This window comes from Dasypus novemcinctus, chromosome 29, assembly GCF_030445035.2.
Source record: "Dasypus novemcinctus isolate mDasNov1 chromosome 29, mDasNov1.1.hap2, whole genome shotgun sequence".
In the NCBI taxonomy this organism is placed as follows: Eukaryota; Metazoa; Chordata; class Mammalia; order Cingulata; family Dasypodidae; genus Dasypus; species Dasypus novemcinctus.
The window spans coordinates 25,626,733-25,647,872 of NC_080701.1; the positions used below are offsets into that span (position 1 = coordinate 25,626,733).

Here is a 21,140-nt window from a genome sequence, read left to right on the forward strand (position 1 = left end):
TCAGCTGGTTTGTATCCTTGGTCTTAGGTGAGTTTCTTGTAGGCAATACAGGGACAGTTCATGTTTTTTAATCCATTCAGTCAGATATATCATTTGATTGAGGAATTTAATCCATTCACATTCAATGAAATTACTGTAAAGGCAGTATTTACTTCCACCATTTTATTCTTTGGTTTTCATATGTCTTATCTTATTTTCACCTGTCTTTTTCACTTTGGGTTATCCTTTCCAGTAGTCTTGCCCTCTACACTCTCTTGCCTTTTCTTTTGGGATGTAAGGCTCCCTTTAATATCCCTGAAAAGATGGATTATTTTTTATGAACTCTCTTATTTTCTATTTGTGAGTATTTTAAACTAGCCTTCATACTTGAAGGACAATTTTGCTGGATAAAGAATTCTCGGCTGGCAGTTTTTCTCTTTGGCAGTTTTTCTCTTTCAGTATTGTAATTGTATCAAACCACTGTCTTCTCACCTCCATGGTTTCTGATGAGAAATCCATACTAAGTCTTACTGGGGTATACCTTGTATGTGATAGTTGGCTACTCCCTTGCTGCTTTCAGAATTTTCTCTTTATTTTTGATGTTTAACATTCTGAGTAGTATGTGTCTTGGAGTAGTTCTATTTAGATTCATTCTGATTGACGTATGCTGTGATTCTTGGATATGTAAGTTCATTTCTTTAGTAAGAATTGCCTCAAATACTCTTTCTACCCCTTTTCCCTTCTTTACTCCTTTGGAACTACCGTGACACTTTGCATTTCATGTTATCATTTAACTCCCTGAGCCCTGCTCAATTTTTCTCTCTCTTCTATTTCAACTGTTTTGTCTTCTGTATTGCTTATTCTTTCTTCTATCATTCCAAATCTACCATTGTATGCCTTTCATATGTTTTTTATTTCACCATTTTTTCATTCCCATGAGCTCTGTTACTTTTCTATTCAGGCTTTCAAATTCTTCTTCGTGCTCACTCAGTGTTTTATTGATGTCATTTCTCTCTTTAGCCATGTCAGCTTTCACTTTATTTGATTTCGGAAATTTGTGTCACCTGTTGATTAGTTGTCTCAAATCCTCCATCTCTTCTGGGGCTTTGATATATTCCTTTTCTTGGGTCATTTCTTCCATTTTCTTAGTGTGGCTTGTAATTCTTGCTCATGTCTAGCCATCTGATTACAGTGATGAGTTTACTTAGATGCCCGATTTCTCTCTTTTTTAGGGTTTTAGTGGCAGGCAACTGTGTATTACTGTTGTTTGATGACTCTTGGTTCAACCCGTTCTGGGTCTTTAGGATTGTCCCTGTTAGTTGCTCAAATCTGGGCCCTGGGCCCAGTAATGCATTGCAGACTGCTTCCTAGGTTCTTGGGGAGGGAGGTATCAAAAAGCCTCTTTTATTTATTTACTCTTAATTTCCTCATATTCACTTCCTTGGTCCATCAGTAAATGGTGCTCGTTGGCAGCCCTCTTAGTTCAGTGCCTGGTTGGAGTGTGTTTGCTGAAACAAGGGCTGGTTGAGTGTAATAGAGGATCTTGCCTGCAGGCTAAGAGCCTCATAATTCAAACTTTCTCAGAGGCAGTTCTCCAACCTTTGCTCGCAGCCTCCTCCCTTTTCCCAGCTAGGAAATAATTCCACTCCTTTCTGCATCCTCAACAATCATTCCTGGTCAGTAGAGAGGGAGACTGAGAGGGTTGGATCTCTTTAGTCCCTTGCCGGCTCTCAAGATAAACAATGGCACAGTCCCCCTGGGCCTGGAAGGGCTCATGGGACAGAGCAGACCAAATTTGTGTGTCAAAAACTGAGTCAGCCTTAGGTTTTGTCCCTTTCTCTTCCCTTTCCTGGGAAGGCAGATCCCTGGGGTCTCCTTTGTCTGTAGCTGCTAGTCCTGAGGCCTGAGAATTCAAAAGTGTCTATAAGGGAAGCGGACTTGGCGCAATGAATAGGACATCCACCTACCACATGGGAGGTCCATGGTGCAAACCCCGGGCCTCCTTGACCCGTGTGGAGCTGGCCCATGCGTGGTGCTGATGCGTGCAAGGAGTGCCCTGCCACGCAGGAGTGTCCCCGTGTAGGGGAGCCCCACGTGCAAGATGTGCGCCCTGTAAGGAGAGCCACCCAGCGCAAAAGAAAGTGCAGCCTGCCCAAGAATGGGGGCCACACACACAGAGAGCTGACACAACAAGATGACACAACAAAAAGAAACACAGATTCCTCGTGCTGCTGATGAGGATAGGAGCAGTCACAGAAGAACACACAGCAAATGGACACAGAGAGCAGACAACTGGGGAGAGATGGGGAAGAGGAGATAAACAACAAACAAACAAATAAATAAAGTGTCTTTAGGGTGGGGGAGGGCACTGGCAGTAGCAGGTGCAGTTTTTAACTCACAGTTTTGCCATCGTGATTCTTTTCCTTTGCCCCTCTCTCTTCTGGGCAGTGCCCAGCCTTCCCCTGGTGTTTTTTCCACATCATTTCTGCCTGTCCTTTAGCTATTTTAGCAGCTTTGCTTTTAATAACCCCAAACTGGAAGCAACCCATTGTCCACCAAGAGGTGAATGGATTAACTAACTATGGGATAGCCATACAATGGAATACTATTCAGCAATAAAAAGGAATGAATTGTTGATACACACAGTATGAATGAATCTCAAGATAATACAGTAGTGTGGAAGAAGCTAGATTTTAAAAAGGAGTACACACTGCACAGCTCAACCTATATAATATTCAGGAAAATGCAAACTAGTGTACAGCAAAAGAAAGCAGATCAGTAATTACCTGGAGAAAGGGGAGTGGGACAGGCAGGAAGGTGGCAGGACAAAGGAGCATGACCAACATTTTGGGCATGACGAATGTTCACGGTCTTGATTATGACGGTGGTTACATGGGTGTATACATACGCCAGAACTTATCAAATTGTCCCCTTTAAGTATATGTCATTTATCATCTGCCAATTATACCTCATGTAGCAGTTTTTATATTATTGATGAATTCCAAAAAGAAATATTGGATTATGTTTGTAAATGGGTCTTTTCCTCTGGTGTGATTAAATTATGACTAGGGCTTTGATTGGGCCAGTAGGATGTGGTGGGGACTCAGAGAGAAAATGACATGGCAGAGGAGTTAAGTGGAGTTTTGAGCTGGAGCCCAGGAAGTAAGCACGCAGAGGAGCACAGCAGCTGAGCCAGGAGAGAAACAGCACTGGGAAGAGAGGAACCCAAGAAGCATGAACTCTTGGCAGACATCAGCAGCCATCTCACCCCAACACACAGCAATAGACTTTGGTGAGGGAAGTAACTTACGCTTTATGGCCTGGTAACTGTAAGCTTCTACCTCAAATAAATACCCTTTATAAACGCCAACAGATTTCTGTATTTTGCACCGGCACCCTTTGGCTGACTAACATACCTCAATAAGGCTGTTTAAAAAAAAGAGATAAATTGATAGATTAATAAAAGGCAGGATCAGACAAAGGTGTCAACAAATTGTTTTAGTCAGGCACCACCAGACATGGGAAATTTGGGGTTTCTTTGGATGCCTTGGAAAGGGACACCAACAGCCATAGGGAGGAGCAGAATTGCTCCTCATCTCAGGTCATCTGGGTTGTAGTATGAAAATATTTGGGGTAAGTGATATGATAGATATTTTAGAGAAAAGGGTTGGAGGAGGGATGCTGGACAATGAAGCCCAGGCAGTCTTTTTGACAGCCAAGTAGTTCTCAGCAGTTTCTTTTTTCTTTTTTTAAAGATTTATTTATTTCTCCCTCCCCCTTGCCACAGTTGTCTGTTCTCTGTGTCTATTAGCTGCGTGTTCTGCTTTGTTGCTTCTGTTGTTGTCAGCGGCACAGGAATCTGTTTCTTTTTCTTGCACCATCTTGCTGTGTCAGCTCTCCGTGTGAGGTTCCATCCCTGGGCAGGCTGAACTTTCATGCTGGGTGGCTCTCCTTACAGGGTGCACTCCTTGCGTGTGGGACTCCCCTAGGCGGGGGACACCCCTGCGTGGCAGGGCACTCCTTGCGCGCATCAGCACTGTACATGGGCCAGCTCCACACGGGTCAAGGAGGTCCAGGGTTTGAACCTCGGAGCTCCCATGTGGTCGGCGGACGCCCTAATCCATTGGGCCAAGTCCGCTTCCCTCTCCGCAGTTTCTATTTCTAAATTCTGTGAGTTTATTTCACATTGATAGGGTTGAGTGGTGTCCCACTTGTAAACTGCGCCGTCAAATCAACAGTGAAAATAACCCCTTAAAATCAGTGATCAGAAAATACCTTGGCACAATCAATAAGGAAATGACACAGTGGAGATATTCCTAGAACCCCGCCCGCCCCGGTCGCCCCGCCCCGGTCGCCCCGCCCCGGTCGCCCCGCCCCGGTCGCCCCGCCCCGGTCGCCCCGCCCCGGTCGCCCCGCCCCGGTCGCCCCGCCCCGGTCGCCCCGCCTTTTCCTTCCCGAAAGGCTCCTCCCCGGTAGGCTGGAGGCGGAGTCGGCTCTCGGGTCCTGCCAGCTGCGCGCGCAGCCTCGGCAGAGTCACTTTACGGCCGGAGGAGAGGGCGGGTCATAGACGTGAGGCCGGAGGAGTTGGGGAGGGGCGGGAGAGGGAGGCTTTTTGCGACAAGTCGTAAGTGGCGGGGGGGCGGTGCGACAGCAGCTGGAGGGCAGAGGAGGCGGGTTCGTGTTTCCCGGGCCGAAACGGGCTGTGGGGGGCGCGGGGCTTGGGCAGGGGCGGTGGCAGAAGACCGGCGGTGACAGCATGGGTGACGGGGAGCGGGGTGGGGGAGGCATTGGCTTGCCTCGGGGGGTGGGTGGGCCCGAGGAGCTGGCGGGCCGGAATCCCGGGTTCAGGCCGGGGAGCTGACCCGCGCTTGGTGTCCCCCCGCATCCGCAGCGCGGCCGATCCTGTCCTCGCCATGAGGCCGCAGCAGGCGCCGGTGTCCGGGAAGGTCTTCATTCAGCGAGACTACAGCAGTGGCACACGCTGCCAGTTTCAGACCAAGTTCCCCGCGGAGCTGGAGAACCGGGTACGCAGCCTGACTCCCCGCACTCGCCCTAGGGCGAGTCGGGCGAGGGGAGACTCCCCAGAGACGGGAAGGGGCCTGGGCAGGCACCCGCTCAGCCGGGTAGCTCGCGGCTCTGGCAAGGGGGAGGCAAAGAAGGGGCCTTGGCCAGTGGTGTACGGAGAGGACACTAAGCAAGACCTAGCCTTGGCAGGAGAAAAGGCTAAGGTCCCGGGCGCGGTGGCCCTGTAGAACTCCGATGCCCGCTGGGGAATCGTACCCAGTAGTCTTCCTTCCCGGCCGCCCCTACCCCGGGTGACTGACAACAGCACAGCGATGAACAGCTAATTCCTGAGACTCCAGACCACCTCACTCAGCAAGCTGTAAGCTGTCTTTCTTACCTCGCCACACAGGAAAAAATCATCCTTCTCGTGACTGGCGTTTGTGCCCACTGCCCAGGTCGCACTCCTCAGCAGAAGGAGTTATGAGCTGTGCCGGGCCGTGTAGTCTTGCCTCCTTAGGACCCGAATAACCGTAGAGCGATAGATGGGACTGGACGGGAAAATATCTCAGAACAAGGCCTCAAGCTCGCCGCTCCCAGCTGTGATTGCTGGGAGCCACCTGTATGGGCCTGTATATCAAAACTGCCTTCAGAATGCAGGTCTTTTGGGCAACCTTGTGTACAGAAGTGAAAGAGTGAGGTGTGTTTCCCCATTCTTCAGGCTTACCTTTAAAAAAAAGTATCTTATTATAAAGATACAATTTGGTGTGTGTGTGCTCTTTCCTTGTGCCCACATGTGTGCACCCATCCAAAAGGAGATTGTTTTCGTCCTGAGCCATGTAACCTTAGATTATGTTTTCTGTTCAGAGGTTAACTGCTGGTAGATGGGAGCCAGTTTTGTGATTCTTTCCTGTGTGGCCGTTTACTCAGACTGAGAGCTGATTAGGCATGCCATGGGCGTGGGGTTAAGAAATGCTGGCATTGAATAAGTGGGTGTAGATGAGTCCACACTGAAGAAATATGTAGCAGCCATTTAAAGTCACCTCGTAGCCAGGTGGGTTGCTCTACCTGATTGCCAAGTTTGGAAAACCAACAACCACCACTTACAGTATTTCTCTTTCCTTCAACTTGGTTCATAACCATGGGCAGGTTAGTTGCCCCTGTGTGTTCCTTAAATGCCTTATAAAGATGTTCTGTAGATTAGCTTGTTTGTGAAATGCCATGTAAATACCAGAGTTTGTTGTCATGATCTTATGCGTTAACCCAGCCCTACAATAGGTGGACTTTTCCACAGTAGTTTGAGGAGGTAGAAACTGAGCAAGTTGTCTATTGGCTAGAGCTACTGGCTGTTGTTTTTAAAATAGTTTAACATCACAGTAAATGTGTTTTACATATTGAGACTTACGGGAAGTGGATCAAATGTTTATTTTTAAGGCTCTAATGGAACCAAGACTTAACACTGTTTATGTACTTTCAAATCAGAATGTAAACTTCTTTTTTTACCACAGTTATTTGGATGTTACAAGACTCTTTTGTTTGCAGATTTTAAAGTCAAACTTATACAGCACATAGTCTAGCCAAATCTATGAATGCAGAATCAGATACTGGCCTTTCACTCTGTGTGTGGAAGAGCCTTTATTTTATAGTCTGAATACACCAACACAATGTAGTCAGTACCCCACTGATTCTTTCAGGAAACTGTTCTTAAATTCTGGTGTCCTTTTAGTTTTGATTTCATATAGGTCAGAATTGCTTGTGGTACTAAGTACTATATGGAACGTTACATGGTGCTGTTGAATTGTGCCTTCAATTTTTTTTTTTCAGTGTTTGAATTAAAACACCAGCTTATACTTTAAACAGCTTTGGAAAGCTTTGATTTTTTTTTTTCCTGTGCTGAGATTAAACTTCAATTTAAACTTAAAAGGTTTAAATCTTCCTTGCTTTGATGGAAAATTGAAAAATTCTTTTTATCTACTACTTACCCTAGAAACTTTACTGATGGCTCTGCCAGTAGACCTGATTTTCCTTTTGTGAAAACATTACATTTGGCAATTTAATATAGGAAGAAAATAATATACAAATGTTTCATCTAACTTTTAAGCATTAAAACACACACACACATCTGTTCCCTTTAGTTTGGAAGTGAGAACAAGTTCTGTCAAAGTGTTCATTTCTCCACTGCCCAACTGTATTATTTTGATGCTTTTGTGCTTTTTGCCAGAACAGTTATTTAAAGGAAGCTTTATTCTCATTTTAGCCAAAACACAGACATCTTAGACAGCCTTGGCCTAGGTAGAAGAGAACTGAGTGAGTTCTATTTGAGGCATTTCATTGTTCTCGTACATACCTTTAAAAATATGTCTCTGCATCTGGTCTGTAGAGATTACTTTTTGACTAGCCACTCTTGACAACCTTAAGCTTCAGCATCATGCTTTCTAGCATATTGTTCAACAAGTAACAAAAATTCTGGGAAAACAAGCCTGATACATACTTGCATTCTGATTTTCAGTGTTTATTAGGGGGAATTTGTATTTGGCCCCAACTTCACACATCTCCAAATTTTTACCTCATTCCTGTAGTAATGTCTAGGTACCCAGAGGGGACAGACAGTTCTTCATAGTGCCTAAAGTAATGAGATTTTAAAAGCCTACATTTTGTCCTCGAGTCCTTGCACATTACATATGTCATGTATATTTGCTGCTGTCTTCAATGCTCTTTTACTTTTATCTCCCTTTTCCTTTTAAATAACCTTTCCAAGAAATTTTTGACATTTACTTTTAGCCTTTCATTCCTTTTTTTTCTTTATTAACCCTTAAAAAAAAAAAACCGTGACCATGGTGTTTTTTGCATGATCTCCACTTTGTCTCTATCCCTTAGAACATTGTAATCTCCAAATAACTCTTAAAAATTAGTATTTCTGGTATGTACAGAAATAATCTGAAAGAAAGAAGATGTTTCTGGGTTGGATCCCATGGTTTTGAATCATTGTCAGAAGAAGTGTAAATAAAAGGGCTTTCTTTATCAGATTACATATTGTAGTCAAGTGAAATGTGAATATTTGAGATAAAGACTTGTGAGTTTACTAGTGGGCAAACTGAAGGTATTAACTTGGGTATGGTTACATGAGCATAATTATTTACAGTTGTTGTTCTCCCAAGTCCATCTTCAGGGAATGAGAACTCTTTTACTTAGTAGCTTTCCCAGAAAACTAATCTTGTATCTCATCTTCAAGAAGTGAGTCTAAGAAAGAGCCCTGTCCTGGCTCTTAGCACCATCTCCACCCACCTGATCCTTGACAGTAACCAAAAGGCACTGACTGTGCACTTTAGATGGATTGTATGGTGTGTGACTATATCTCAATAAAATTGCTTTTTTAAAAAATTAGCTCCTTTTGAAAAATATTTAGAACCACCACAATTTAGAGACATTAAACTTTTTCACGCCACTGACTCATTGAGTCCTCATAGTTTTCCACACAAAGAACATAAAATGACACAGCTGCCTCTACCCTAGAGGATTTTAACAGTGTAAGGGTGATGATCATGAATTGTTTTATTCCTTAAAAATCATGTTCTTGGGGTGTTTTGTCCCAAACTGTATATTGAAGTTCTTTGATTTTTCTCTCAGTCCATTTTCATACAAAGAAAGATTTTAAAAGACTTAATATAGTAGTTAAGATTTTTAGGAGTAAGGAAGGCATTATGTAGAAGGACATGAGTAAGGACTGATGAATTGTAGTTTGTTATCAAGAATGATGATATTGGGTGAAATACTCTACTAATGGGCCTTGAAAGTCCTAGGATAAAGAATTGAGATTTGAAATCTACAAGGTACTGTTGGGAGAAAAAAGTAAATTGATATCAAAAAAGGAAAGTAAAAGCAAATGGTAAGAGTGAAAAATGGGTGATGATAATTGGACTGTTCCTCACCTCCCAGAAAAAAATAGCGGGGGGTGGATGTGACAATGGAAGTATCAGTGTAAATGGAGGATGAGATGTCACTCACGAGTAGAAGGGGGTTAATAGGAAAGACTTAGTGTGAAAGATTGTGTGGTAGTTTGAGATTTTTCCTTATTCAGTGTGAGCTTTCAGTAATAAAGTAGTTACTTTAAAAGAGATGGGAGGGAAGCGAACTTGGCCCAGTAGTTAGGGTGTCCGTCTACCACATGGGAGGTCCGCGGTTCAAACCCCGGGCCTCCTTGACCCTTGTGGAGCTGGCCCATGTGCAGTGCTGATGCACGCAAGGAGTGCCCTGCCACGCAGGGGTGTCCCCTGTGTAGGGGAGCCCCACGCGCAAGGAGTGCGCCCCGCAAGGAGAGCCGCCCAGCACGAAAGAAAGTGCAGCCTGCCCAGGAATGGTGCCGCACACACAGAGAGTTGATGCAGCAAGATGATGCAACAAAAAGACACACAGATTCCTGTGCCACTGACAACAACAGAAGCGGACAAAGAACACGCAGCAAATAGACACAGAGAACAGACAGCTGGGGCGGGGGGAGAAGGGGAGAGAAATAAATAAATTTAATTAAAAAAAAAAAAAAGAGATGGGAGATCAAGTAAACAGAATCTAAAACTTAAAATGCCTTTCCCTTTTTGGCCTAGCTACTCAGTTTAAGAATACTTGCTCTCCCTAGGTAAAGGGAACTTCCCCCTCCTCCTGTGCCCCTGCTGTACTTTATATATTGCCTTTTTATGTTTGCACGCCTGTTCTGCTCCCCATGGCTATAGATTGCTTGAGGACTGAGACAGTGTCTCATTCATCTCTCACTGAAGCCTGTCATAGTCTCAGAGCAGATGGTAGGTGCTCAGTATATGTAAATACAAGTGAATGGGTAGGTGGATGGATTGATAATTGATAAAAATATAAAGAATTTACTTGAAAGGCAGTATAAAGAATAAAGAAGTAACATATTGAACTTGAAGATATTCAGTGTCCATAAGAGGGATAAAATTCAACAAATTCTGAGGCAGTTTTAGTAACATAAGTCCAGACTTTTTTTTTTTAAGATTTATTTTTTATTTATTTCTCTCCCATTTCCCCCCAACCCCCTATCCCAGTTGTCTGCTCTCTGTGTCCTTTTGCTGCGTGTTCTTCTTTTGGTCCGCTTCTGTTGTCAGCGGCACAGGAATCTGTGTTTCTTTTTGTTGCGTCATCTTGCTGCGTCAGCTCTCCGTGTGTGCGGTGCCACTCCTGGGCAGGCTGCACTTTTCCTTCGTGCTGGGCGGCTCTCCTTATGGGGGGCACCCTTGCGTGGCACGGCACTCCTTGCGCGCATCAGCACTGCGCGTGGACCAGCTCCACATGGGTCAAGGAGGCCCGGGGTTTGAACCGCGGACCTCCCATGTGGTAGACGGATGCCCTATCCCCTGGGCCAAGTCCGCTTCCCAAGTCCAGACTTAATCATCTAAAAAATTGTTTACTCTTAGATAAGGATATTGACAAACAGCAAAATAAATGAATGGCAGCAAACATTAGTGAGTTGCCAACCTTTTTTTAATTTTTATTTTTTTTCTTCCCTGCAGATTGATAGACAACAGTTTGAAGAAACAGTTCGAACACTAAATAACCTTTATGCAGAAGCGGAAAAGCTCGGGGGTCAGTCATACCTCGAAGGCTGTCTGGCTTGTTTAACAGCTTATACCATCTTCTTATGCATGGAAACTCATTATGAGAAGGTGAGGCTATGTTTGTTTTTCCCCAAATCTTTTAAAATCATAAAGAAGGCAAGTCTGTTACGTGTCTATGTTTACATGGCGACAATTGCCACGAAATTTATAGGAGCATTTCTAATACTGAAATTTTGTTTTTGCTCCTAACATCCAGAGCACATAGGAAAGAGGCCTGAGCATTTCAGAAACAGGTCAGAATTATGTCAACTTGGAGTGGACATGTCAATGTTCAAATTTTGCCTACACTTATGAAGAATGTCAGAAACTTAAATGTTCTCCTTCTGCCCAGCTTTCTGAAATTCCTTTTTACTTGATTTCCCACATTTCACTCTTCAGTCTTACGCTCCCACCTGAGTTCTTATCTTGTCTTTCATACTGCCTGCTGGCTTCTCCCCTTAGAATGTCCAAAAGTCAGACCTCGTACCTCCCCATTTTGGTTACTAGAACTTCTGTCTATTCAGGTGTGGAGGATAAGGAAGAGGGAAAAATTAATCAGCTGTCAAAGAATGAGCTATTTACCACTTTCCCATACATTAACTCTTCATGATTTCCTCAGCCACTCCTAGTTTGTGCCCTTATCACCCCTCTCCTAGACTGCTGAAGAGTCTTCCACTAGTCCCGGGGCCTCCGTTCTTCTCTTGTCCAGTATGTCTGCTCTCTTCTTAAAACACAGCCTGACTTCCCCCACCACTCCGGCCAATCCAGAGACCTTCCCTGGATTCCCATTTATTGCCACTGAGTAAAATTCCCTCGCTTTATCTTTCAGCCACACTCAGTTCCTCACTGGTTACCAGCAAACGCTCCATGTCTCCTTCCTCCTAGAAAGCCATTCCTCTGATGTTCAGGTCCCACCATCCCCTTATGTTCCACTTCCACTTAACTCTTCCTTACTTTGCTGCTCAGAATTCTTTCTTTCCTTCTCATCCCCACAACATTTTATTTGTATCTATTTTATGGTACCTGTCACTCTCTACTTTGGAATGTAGCCGTTTACACTCTTGTCTTATTTTTCCTTCAAGTATGAATTTTTCTTGAAGTCAAGTGCAGTGCCCTTAACCAATTTTGTATTCCTCCTAATGCCTAACGCTGTGTGATGGTATAGTAGGTACTCATCGGATATGTTAAATTAAAGACCTGACGTTATTCACAGTAAACCCCTAATGTATCATTAAATTCTCACAGTGTTTAGAAAATGAAATCCTGTCAGAATATCTACATTCTCACCATCTGATAGAGATGACCCTGTGATTGCCTTGCACTCCACATAATGAAGAGCAGATACAGTTATAACTAAAATTACTTTGAGCTCCTGGTTGAAAATACTGCTGTATTCTTTATTAGCATCCTGACATGTATTTTTTTAGTGTTGTTGTAATCCTATCTCATATAAAGGGTATATTTAAATAACTAAATTAGTAATTTATACATTTATCCATATCACACAGAGAAGGAACTAACTTTCGCTCCTGTTTAATGTCCTTACAATCAAATCAGCAGTTATAAAGGATTTGTATCTGTGTTTGGCCTTAGTACTTCCTCTTTAAGTAAAAAATACTGAGTTCCGCTGGCACGCTTCTTTTTTACTGAAAGAATGCCCCTGTGGCAGGAGAAGAAGGCAAGAGATGAATTTGGAGAAAGAAGCAGGAGCTGTATCATTCAGGACTGGGTAGTCCATGGAAAGAAGTTTAGATTTTATTTTCAGTGAATTTGGAAGCCATTCGAAGATTTTAAGCAGGAGAGTGACATGATTGTCAGATTTTTGTTTTAAAGAGATCCTCTTGCTCTATGGAGAAAAGATATAAAAGTAGAAGGCATTGAGGAAGCTCTGCAGAAGTCTAAGCAAGAGATGATGATAGCTTGCACTAGGTGCTGAGCAGTAGAGGTGGAAGGAGGGGGACAAATTCACACGGTATGCTGACAATAAAACCAAGACTCAACAAGGAGTTGAATGTGGGCAGGGAAGGTAAGGCTAATTGATATAAAAACTCTTGTCCATGTATAGTCATTTAAAATCTTAAATAATATTGCCAATTTAAGGTAGAAATACAGTCTCCAGAGTATTTTACTCATGGTTAGTGGAGGATCAGATGCTTGAGTTGTCATTTCTCTGTCTTTTAGATTTGTTAATAAAATGTTAATGAACTTTTATTTATCCATGTGTATTTGATTAAATAGATATACAGCCCTCCTCCTAATGTCTGTGTAAAAAGAAATTGATGGGGAGTGGTTGTAGCTCAGTGGTTGAGCACCTGCTTCCCACATACAGCGTCCCAGGATCAATCCCTGATACCGCCTAAAAAAAATAATTGGGTGCCAGACAACTTATTTATTAATTATAGTATCTTAGACAAATTATTTAATCTAAGTCTGAGTTGTTTTTTCAAATGTAAATGGATCTTGGAAGTAATAAATTGCCTAATATATAGTAGATGTTTAATAAACAGTATTTTCTTAACATAGATTTAAAAATGAAGTTAGTGTCTATGTAAGTTTCCATCTGATATTTATGAACTCACATATATGATTTATTTATTTCAAGTATAAGTAATCTATTTTAGCAGTTTCTGGTTTATTTATGCTAAAGCATTTAGCAGTTCTCAGTATCAGAAATACAATGGAAATTGATCCAGCTGTGTTAAGAGTGGTTGATGGTATGTGTGAAAACATTTCATTTTATTGTTCGAAAAAACTAATTCGGAAAAATCTACAGTTATATTCTTAGAAGTTTCCCATTTATATATAAATAACCTGTATGTCATTTAAAATTTTTGTGCAATCCCACTATGTGTTTTAACTTGGGTTATAGCAATACATAATGCACTATCTGATAGGTCTAATCAAGGTCTCTTCCTTTTTTGTAGATTATAAAGCAAGTAAAAACCAAATAAAATTAATCAAGAAACCAAAACTTAAGGCATGGCCACATTTTTCAAATAAATTATTTTTTTTTAAGAAACTGAATATAGATAGCTAGATCATAAAAATGAATAACTGGAGTAATCATAATTAAGATATAAAGTATCTATACTTTAAAAAGAAAACTTTTCAAAAGTGTATTTATACTTTTGATAAAATGAGCACCCCTTTCTCCGTTTGTCTCCTAGGAATTTCTAGGCTATTTTCTACTTTATGAAAGGACAAGGTTGAGTAATTTACTCTTTATTGTTTTAAACACTGAAATTCCTACTCTACAAACAGTAAGCCAAATATAATAGTCCCTACTCTCTGTCATATGGGTTAAATTTTTTGAAACTATAAATAGGCCTTTTAAATCTCATAGAACAATCATGCATTTTTGTCCTATAATGTGCTATTTATTGATTTAAAATGAAGATAAAGACTTCAGTGTCATTTCTCTATTGTTGTTACCCATTATAATTAGGGAACAAATGGACTTGGAGAAGGTTCTTCACTCAGTAGCAGTATGCCTTGTTCATCAACTAGAAAATATCCCTTCTGCTTATAAGCTATAATCTGTAAAATGAGCAAGGGAAGCTTGGATACTTACTGAAAATACTCAGATCCTGGTGTTCTTACTTGGCCTCAGTTAGGCTTAATAATCTCAGGGAGGAGAGTAGCCTTACCTGAGGTTTGATTATGTTTAGCTTTGTAAACATTATACAAGCTAAGGTTTTGTTGAAGGTTTGAGAACAGCAGAAATAATTTTCTATATATCATGTTTTGTTTTGACATTGATTTACCAAAAATAATGTGTGAGTAAAATACCAGCATAAGGTTTCATGTGGTAAGAATGGTGCTTTGTCTTGTCTAGGATGCTGTTATGAGTTTACTCACATTAATGCTTTTATATTGCTAGAGAGTAAGAGTTTAAAAGCATCATGTTTAGGACAGTAATGCCTTCAGAGAAGGATTTGGAATTACACAAAAAGAAAACTAATTGTTTTTTTTCTGAACAGATATCTGAGTGCACATGAATGTTACTAAAGCTTAAATGAAAACCCTGCCCCAGTGAAGTTTTGCTTGAATCAGATAAAGGAATGCTATTTCTTTGCTAGTAATCTATACCCAAGAAGAGAGGAAAGAAAGCTGTTCTGAAGGAATCCTTTCTTTGAAACCAACCATGCAAACATTTTTCCGAGTGTCTCCCCTAGTATTAATGGAACAGGGTGAGGGGAGACTGACTCTCCAGTTTCGAATTCTGGTATGTAAGCTGAGAAGGAAATTGGAGAGAAGACCGAGAGTCCTGAGCTGGGCACCTTTACGAGCTACTTCCCTCTATTCTTTATTTAAAGACAATTGACAAGCTGTGATAGAAAGATAGTACCTCAGATTTATTTTTTATTTGTGGAGACCAAGAACACCACACATAGATATATCTGAGAGATGAAAATAAGAGAATGATGTATGTATTACTTCTGGTAATTAGGTGAAAAATAGCTTTTAGATATAATATTCTTAGCTTACTACATGTAAAATCTGGGACCTGCAGGTTGTTTTTTTGGTTTTTGGTTTTTGGTTTTTGGTTTTTCAATAATACCATGCTCTTTTTAAAAAGCATAAAACGTGAGATCGTTTTATCCCCAGAAATGAAATCTGAATAAATCATAGCTTCATTTCCAACTTAATTTTCATACAGTTCTTTTTACCCTTTCTGTTGTTATCACATTTGTCTATGACTTGATCATTTGCCAATCGTGCGAATTTAGGGAAGTAGATAGTAATTTAAAGAGCTGGATCAAAGCCTCTTTGAACATTAGGCCCAGAAAAGGGTTATGATGACTCTGAGTCTGAAATAAAACATGTAACTCTTTGATTTTGGATATAGCTATTAAGATTTATTTCCTTCTAGTTTACGTGTCTCAGAAATGCCCTTAATAAATCTGGAGATTTGGTAATTTCCAGAAGTTCCTTTGTATCCTATCTGGCTTTTGTCTACATTTGCCTTGACTTTTACAACCTTCATACTTAACGTACAAATTGAAGTTCCCATCTTGAAGACGAGAGCACACTGTCGAGCAGCACTGCATGCGTTCATGGAAACGACATAAGGCACCTAAGGCCGTCAGAAGCTCCGCTAGAGCTAAAGCCCACGTGCTTTACAAAGGAAGGAAACTTTTCAGTTTTAAAGCGACGGGGCTACCTTTTGTAATAGGCCAACCTGCATTGTGACTTCAAGTAGATGAAAACAGAGGAGAGAAGAAACAATTCTTAAGTATTAAAAGGGAAGGCCAGGAGCTATCCTTGAAATTAGAAGAAGTCCCGTGAACAACACTTTATGAGAGCAGGGAAAGAGAAAAGGCATAACTAGCCGTTGTGTGTGTAATCGTCGGTTTATTTCTCGATGTCCAGGATTGAGGTGACTAGGAGGTAGGAGGGAAGGGTGTTGGGTCTCCTCGTGCTTGCGTGTGCATCTGCTCTTCAGCTACATCCTAGACACTGGGTCATGCTGTGCCCGGTGTGTGTATTATGTACTCTGGGGCTGTATGCAGCTGGTGTCAGCCAGTGGTCCGAAACGCACTCCTCCATATGAATACCTACATGCCTTGCTTTGAAAACTCTTCACTGCCTGACTATTTGGAGATCTAGCTGATGCCTAAAGGGAAAGCTGATGCAATCTGTAAAAAGCTGTGGTATTTCTCCCTGACAGGTTCTGAAGAAAGTCTCCAAATACATTCAAGAGCAGAATGAGAAGATATATGCTCCCCAAGGCCTCCTCCTGACAGATCCCATTGAGAGAGGACTTCGAGTTGTATCTTTTTAGACCCGATCATATGGCCAAAGTATTTATAAAACAAAAATTCCGATGGCACTTGTTGGCACTGGCTAGAGAGCATAGAACCCTCTCTGGTGTTTACTCTAGGAAGGCTTGGTGTTAATTGTGTCGCCACCGTAAGCCTCCTGGCGCCAGCATTGTCCTTGAAGCCTGGGAGAGCGCAGGTTTCTGCAGGTTGTTCAGGATTCGAAATTCTGGCTTCCTTGGTGGTTCTGGGGCATCTTGTAGTCATACTGGTGGTGGCACGAGTAAAGCATTTCAGCTGCAGAAAAATGCATAAACTCAAAATGTGTGGTGAGACTTGTCATCCAAATGAATTGCCTTCCATGGGTTCTTCTGACTAGCTGAAATCAGTTACAGCTTCCAGATGTATAATTTCATTACCTTTGACATACTGTGCATATTTTTAGAGGCAGCAAGCTTTGAAAATCACTAAGTTAATTTGGTAAATAAAATCGCAAAAAAAACTAATTTAGTTTGATAACTAGAGTAATGAGTAAAACAATTATTTTAAAAATGAAGATCACATAATCCCAGGCCTTCCAGCTGATAATAATTTCAACTGTTTTATTATATTCTGCAGAAATGGTTCTGAAACTTTTGAGGGGTCATGAACTCTCTCCAGAGAAAAATTTTGCATAGAATTTCAGGAGGTTTTCAAACCCCTTAATTCACTACTTCCAGGAATTCTCAGCTAAGAACCCCCTAGACTTACAACAAGGCACCCTTTTTCAGAATTGTTTTCCAAAAATGAAATAAGTAATAAATGTTTAGGGAGGATCTACATATCAAGTTCTATAAGTAATTACATTTCTTAACATTTTCAGCATCATAGTTAACTTGAATACCAAAAAATTAATAATTTAAAAATAAAGCAAATTTAAAGGGAAGACTGAGCAGGTTACATTCATCATCTTGCCATTGTCCCTTTTATATGTTTAGTTCTATAGTGTGTTTTCTTAACAGCCATGCTGTTAGATTGAAATTACCATTTATGAAGACAGAGGCATGAGCAGTGGAAGATAAACCATAGAATAAAGGTAAATGCAAAATTATATGGTTTATATTCAGTTTTTGCAAATTTGGAGGATGCATGGATTTTCCTTCCCTGAATGGTAAATAAATCCTTAAATATTGGTGTATTTGCTGTATTAACTTATTATTTAAGTTAATCACTATATTAGCTTGCTATTTAAAATCTGTATTTAACTGTTGTTCTATTTTGTGATGTAGAATTGAACCCTGATTTTTCTTTCCCCTGTTTTGTTTTCTTTTGTTTTTTTCCCTGACTGGTTTTGTTGGTCCTTTGTTTTGTTTTGGGAGATTTGTTTGTTTTCTTTTGTTTTAATATTTCAGAACTACCGTAGGCATTTAATAGTTTGGTTTTGCCTATAAAAAGCAATTCAGAAATTTCCCTGCCTATATGGCAAATGAATAACCAAAGGACCATTTTGGAGGGGAATGGGAGATTGTGAATATTTCCTTTATTGTATTTAAATAGTTTCAGAGCCCTGTAAGAAACATTAACCAATGGGTAGAACTGTAAATTTAAATCCAAAAAATCAAACCAAAAAAATAGAAAAAATTTTTTAAAATAAAAAATGTAATTCCTTTGTTTAGAATGTTTATGCTATTGTAAATCCATATGATGCCCTTGGATAAGTGAGAAACAAAGTGGTTAGTGGTAATAGGAATCTATCGTGATATCATATTGTGACTTTCTGGAACTATTTTCATAGTTCTTGAAGCCATAGAACATTAGCTCAGCCTTCTAAGCGGCAGAAGATAATACTTCATTGTTTCTGTCAGCTTCAGTCACGTGCTCTTTCTACAGATACTGTTCTGCTACTGCACTTTTCTAATTGACTGTGTTTGCAGATGTCTGTCACTAATTAACAGGCACAGAAACAGAATGTACCAAAGCAGGCATATTCCTTCCCAGAGCAGCAATAACAACAATAGTTATCATTTTGGGTTACCTACTATATGCCAGGTTAAGAACTTATCCCCACCCCCCCCTTTTTTTTTCAATACTTAAAAAAATAATTTGTCTGCTTCTGTACCATGTATTGAATCTTACAACCAACCAGCATTTTAAAGCTGCCTACTTTTATCACTAGTGAATGTATCAACTGACTTCTTAAAAGCCAGAGATCTAAGCAATAACATGCTCTGCCCTAAGTTTATTTCTTTGAAAAGACTCTGTTTTGGAACACTTGTCCATACACTTTTCTCATGTACAGTTTCTCAAATGTGCAATCAGGAACCTTATGTGTGGTTTTTGTTACATGCCATTGCAGTAAGTTTGTTTTATCAACTGCAGCTGCCTTGACTTGGCACAATCCATTTGTCATGACTCATTTTGCAGCAATTATTACTAAATAGAATGTTTTTCTGAGGTGGTGTGGGGTTTTGAGCAATTACACACCAGAGGCTAATCTATCAATATTCAAACAACTGTGAAATTTTGAAATGGGAAAGATTTACATTAGCAGCCTCTGGATAGTTTCACGAATGCAAATATTTTTGTTCAACACAATTTAGTTTTCAGAGCTGTGTGCTCTTTGGGCTCAGGTCCTGGTATGGGTAGAGATCTTGGAGGAAGGGGAAGAACTGCAAGGATAATTCTGATTTACCATTTTTTTCAGGGCTACAGGTTGAAGCATTTGGTGGAAATTAAATTAATGATTTAATAAAAGAGTACATAAACCCTGAGAATGGCCTTTATAAAAAAAGAGCTTCAAACAAAAATATTTTTTTAATTTAAATTTTTAACATCTTGTAGCTATTAGGCAGTCACATCTTTATAGTCACATTATTAGATAGACTGATGGTATTTTCTCTGTGTTAAGATTGTTTTTATTTTAAAAATGGAGTAAATGATTATTCTATCACAATTATTCTATTTTTGATAACAAAAATAGCCAATATTTGTTAGCATTTACTGTGTGCCAAGCACTATTCTAAATGCTTAATTTTAATCATCACTACAGTTCTACAAGGTAGGTACTGTTATCCCTGTTTTTCATATGAGGAAACTGAGGTATAAAGAGGTAATTTGTCCCAGGGTAAACAACAGAGCCAGGGTTCCAATCGAGGCAGCTGGCTACACCACCCCTCATGACACGACTGGGGAAGAGTTCAGTATACCAGCATGTCCAGGCTGTTGAACGCTCTGTGTGCTCACTAAGGCAGGGAGTACAGACCCAAAAACTGTATTAAATAGAACCCCAGGGTCACAGAATAAACAATATAGTCCACAGAGTATGAGCTCATATCACCTGGGGTAAGAGAGATGTTTTTAGAGCTTATTTTTAGCATCTCTTTCTAAAACCTTTATTTTTTCCCCTTTAATTGCAGATCCCACCTTAAGCTGGGACCCTCATCTATCCACTGGCCGATTGCAGAGTGTCCCCTACCTCCTCTCCAGAGCATCATTCCTTTGTATCTGCTGCCAGAGCCATGGTGCCATTTACTCCAAGGACTAACTTTCTAAAATTCCACACCCAGGGTGACCTCTAATCGTTCAGCATCCACTTTGTGTCTCGAAATTGTGTAGGACTCTGTAATCTTTTGATTAGTTTCTGAGCAAACACAATGAAGCATTTCACTTTCTATTCAAAGCCATTTAATGAAATATGCTGTCAGCCCAACCCAAAGCTGATTTCTTACGTGCCACCAGTACCATAGGTTCTGCTCATTCCTCGGGTGAGCCTCCCAGATGACTTTAGACTTTGACAAGTCATATCTTCAGCAGTGTTCAGTCTTATTCCCCCAAGATAATAAGATGCTTTTCTCTGGGATTTTGGTGAGGGATAGGCTGTATCTGTGGTTTTGCTAATGCATCGCCCAGATTTCAAGGAACTACCAGTTTTGCCATGACTTAGATCTTAAAAAGATCAATTTTTGCTGTTTTTTTCCTCCAACTAGAGCTTATTAGAAAAATAATGTATAATGTTATTTGTTTTATTGAAGCAGTTATTCCTAATTAAACCAGTATTTAATCCAATTTCTAGTTATTTTCTTTGGAGAACTTTATGTTATTATTGCATTACCATGAATGTTGGGAGGATGTGTGTTTTGCTTGTTCATTACAAAAATAAGTAAGCACAATAAAGTGGATGCTAAACCATCAAACATAAATGTTCCTTGCCGTGTCCCTGAATGTGTAATCAAGTGTAATAAATATTTTAATTATAGTTTTGTTATAAATATAACTCATGAGGAAAAAATTTGATAGGACTAATACTGTATATTGCTAATTTTTAAAAACTATCCTTACTGGCAAACCTTAAGTATCATAAACCTTCCGCATAAACAGTATTCAGTGCACAGAAATCTTATGGTTCAAGTAAAGTAAGTGATTTCCAAGTAAAACTCCCAATTCTGTGTCGATATTTCTAGTCCTTTTGGCTGTACATTCTTAGTATCAGGGCTTCTTGGGCCCTTAGTTCATCTTTAGGGCTTGAGAGCACTGTACTTAGGAGAGAGTTAAGAAATAAATTAGGAGAGAATGAAACGGTTAAAAGTTTTACTTTCAGAGATATTGTAGGTGCTAATACTGGATTTAATCTTTGAGATTTAATTTTTTTATGGGCTAGTTATTCAATAAATCCCATAAGTCTGTGTAATATTTTAATTGTATAAAACCCTTTTGTTACTTTACAGCCTGTAATAGTGTGTCTGTCTGCCTTTTAAACCCGTTGCAATAACTTTGCTGATATATTAACACATTAGTAAAACTTTTCTTAAACAAA

At 40.3% G+C, this 21,140-nt stretch overlaps 1 protein-coding gene across 4 annotated transcripts; it reads left to right on the forward strand.

Moving 5' to 3' along the window:
- The first annotated feature begins 4,508 nt into the window (after positions 1–4,508).
- Positions 4,509–21,140, forward strand: GOLGA7 (golgin A7). 4 transcript variants are annotated; one of them, XM_004468696.5, is made up of 6 exons: positions 4,509–4,548; positions 4,871–5,003; positions 10,503–10,655; positions 16,258–16,359; positions 17,362–17,423; positions 19,744–21,140. In XM_004468696.5, the coding sequence occupies exons 2-5, from the start codon at positions 4,893–4,895 to the stop codon at positions 17,407–17,409; spliced, it is 414 nt and encodes a 137-aa protein (XP_004468753.1). In that variant the 5' UTR covers positions 4,509–4,548; positions 4,871–4,892; the 3' UTR covers positions 17,410–17,423; positions 19,744–21,140. The 4 variants fall into 4 exon arrangements, 3 of the variants coding, with proteins under 3 accessions (XP_004468753.1, XP_071068771.1, XP_004468752.1); XM_071212670.1 differs by lacking the exon at positions 4,509–4,548 and adding an exon at positions 4,587–4,603; XR_002798622.3 differs by lacking the exon at positions 4,509–4,548 and adding an exon at positions 4,602–4,653 and having other exon boundaries at positions 17,358–17,423.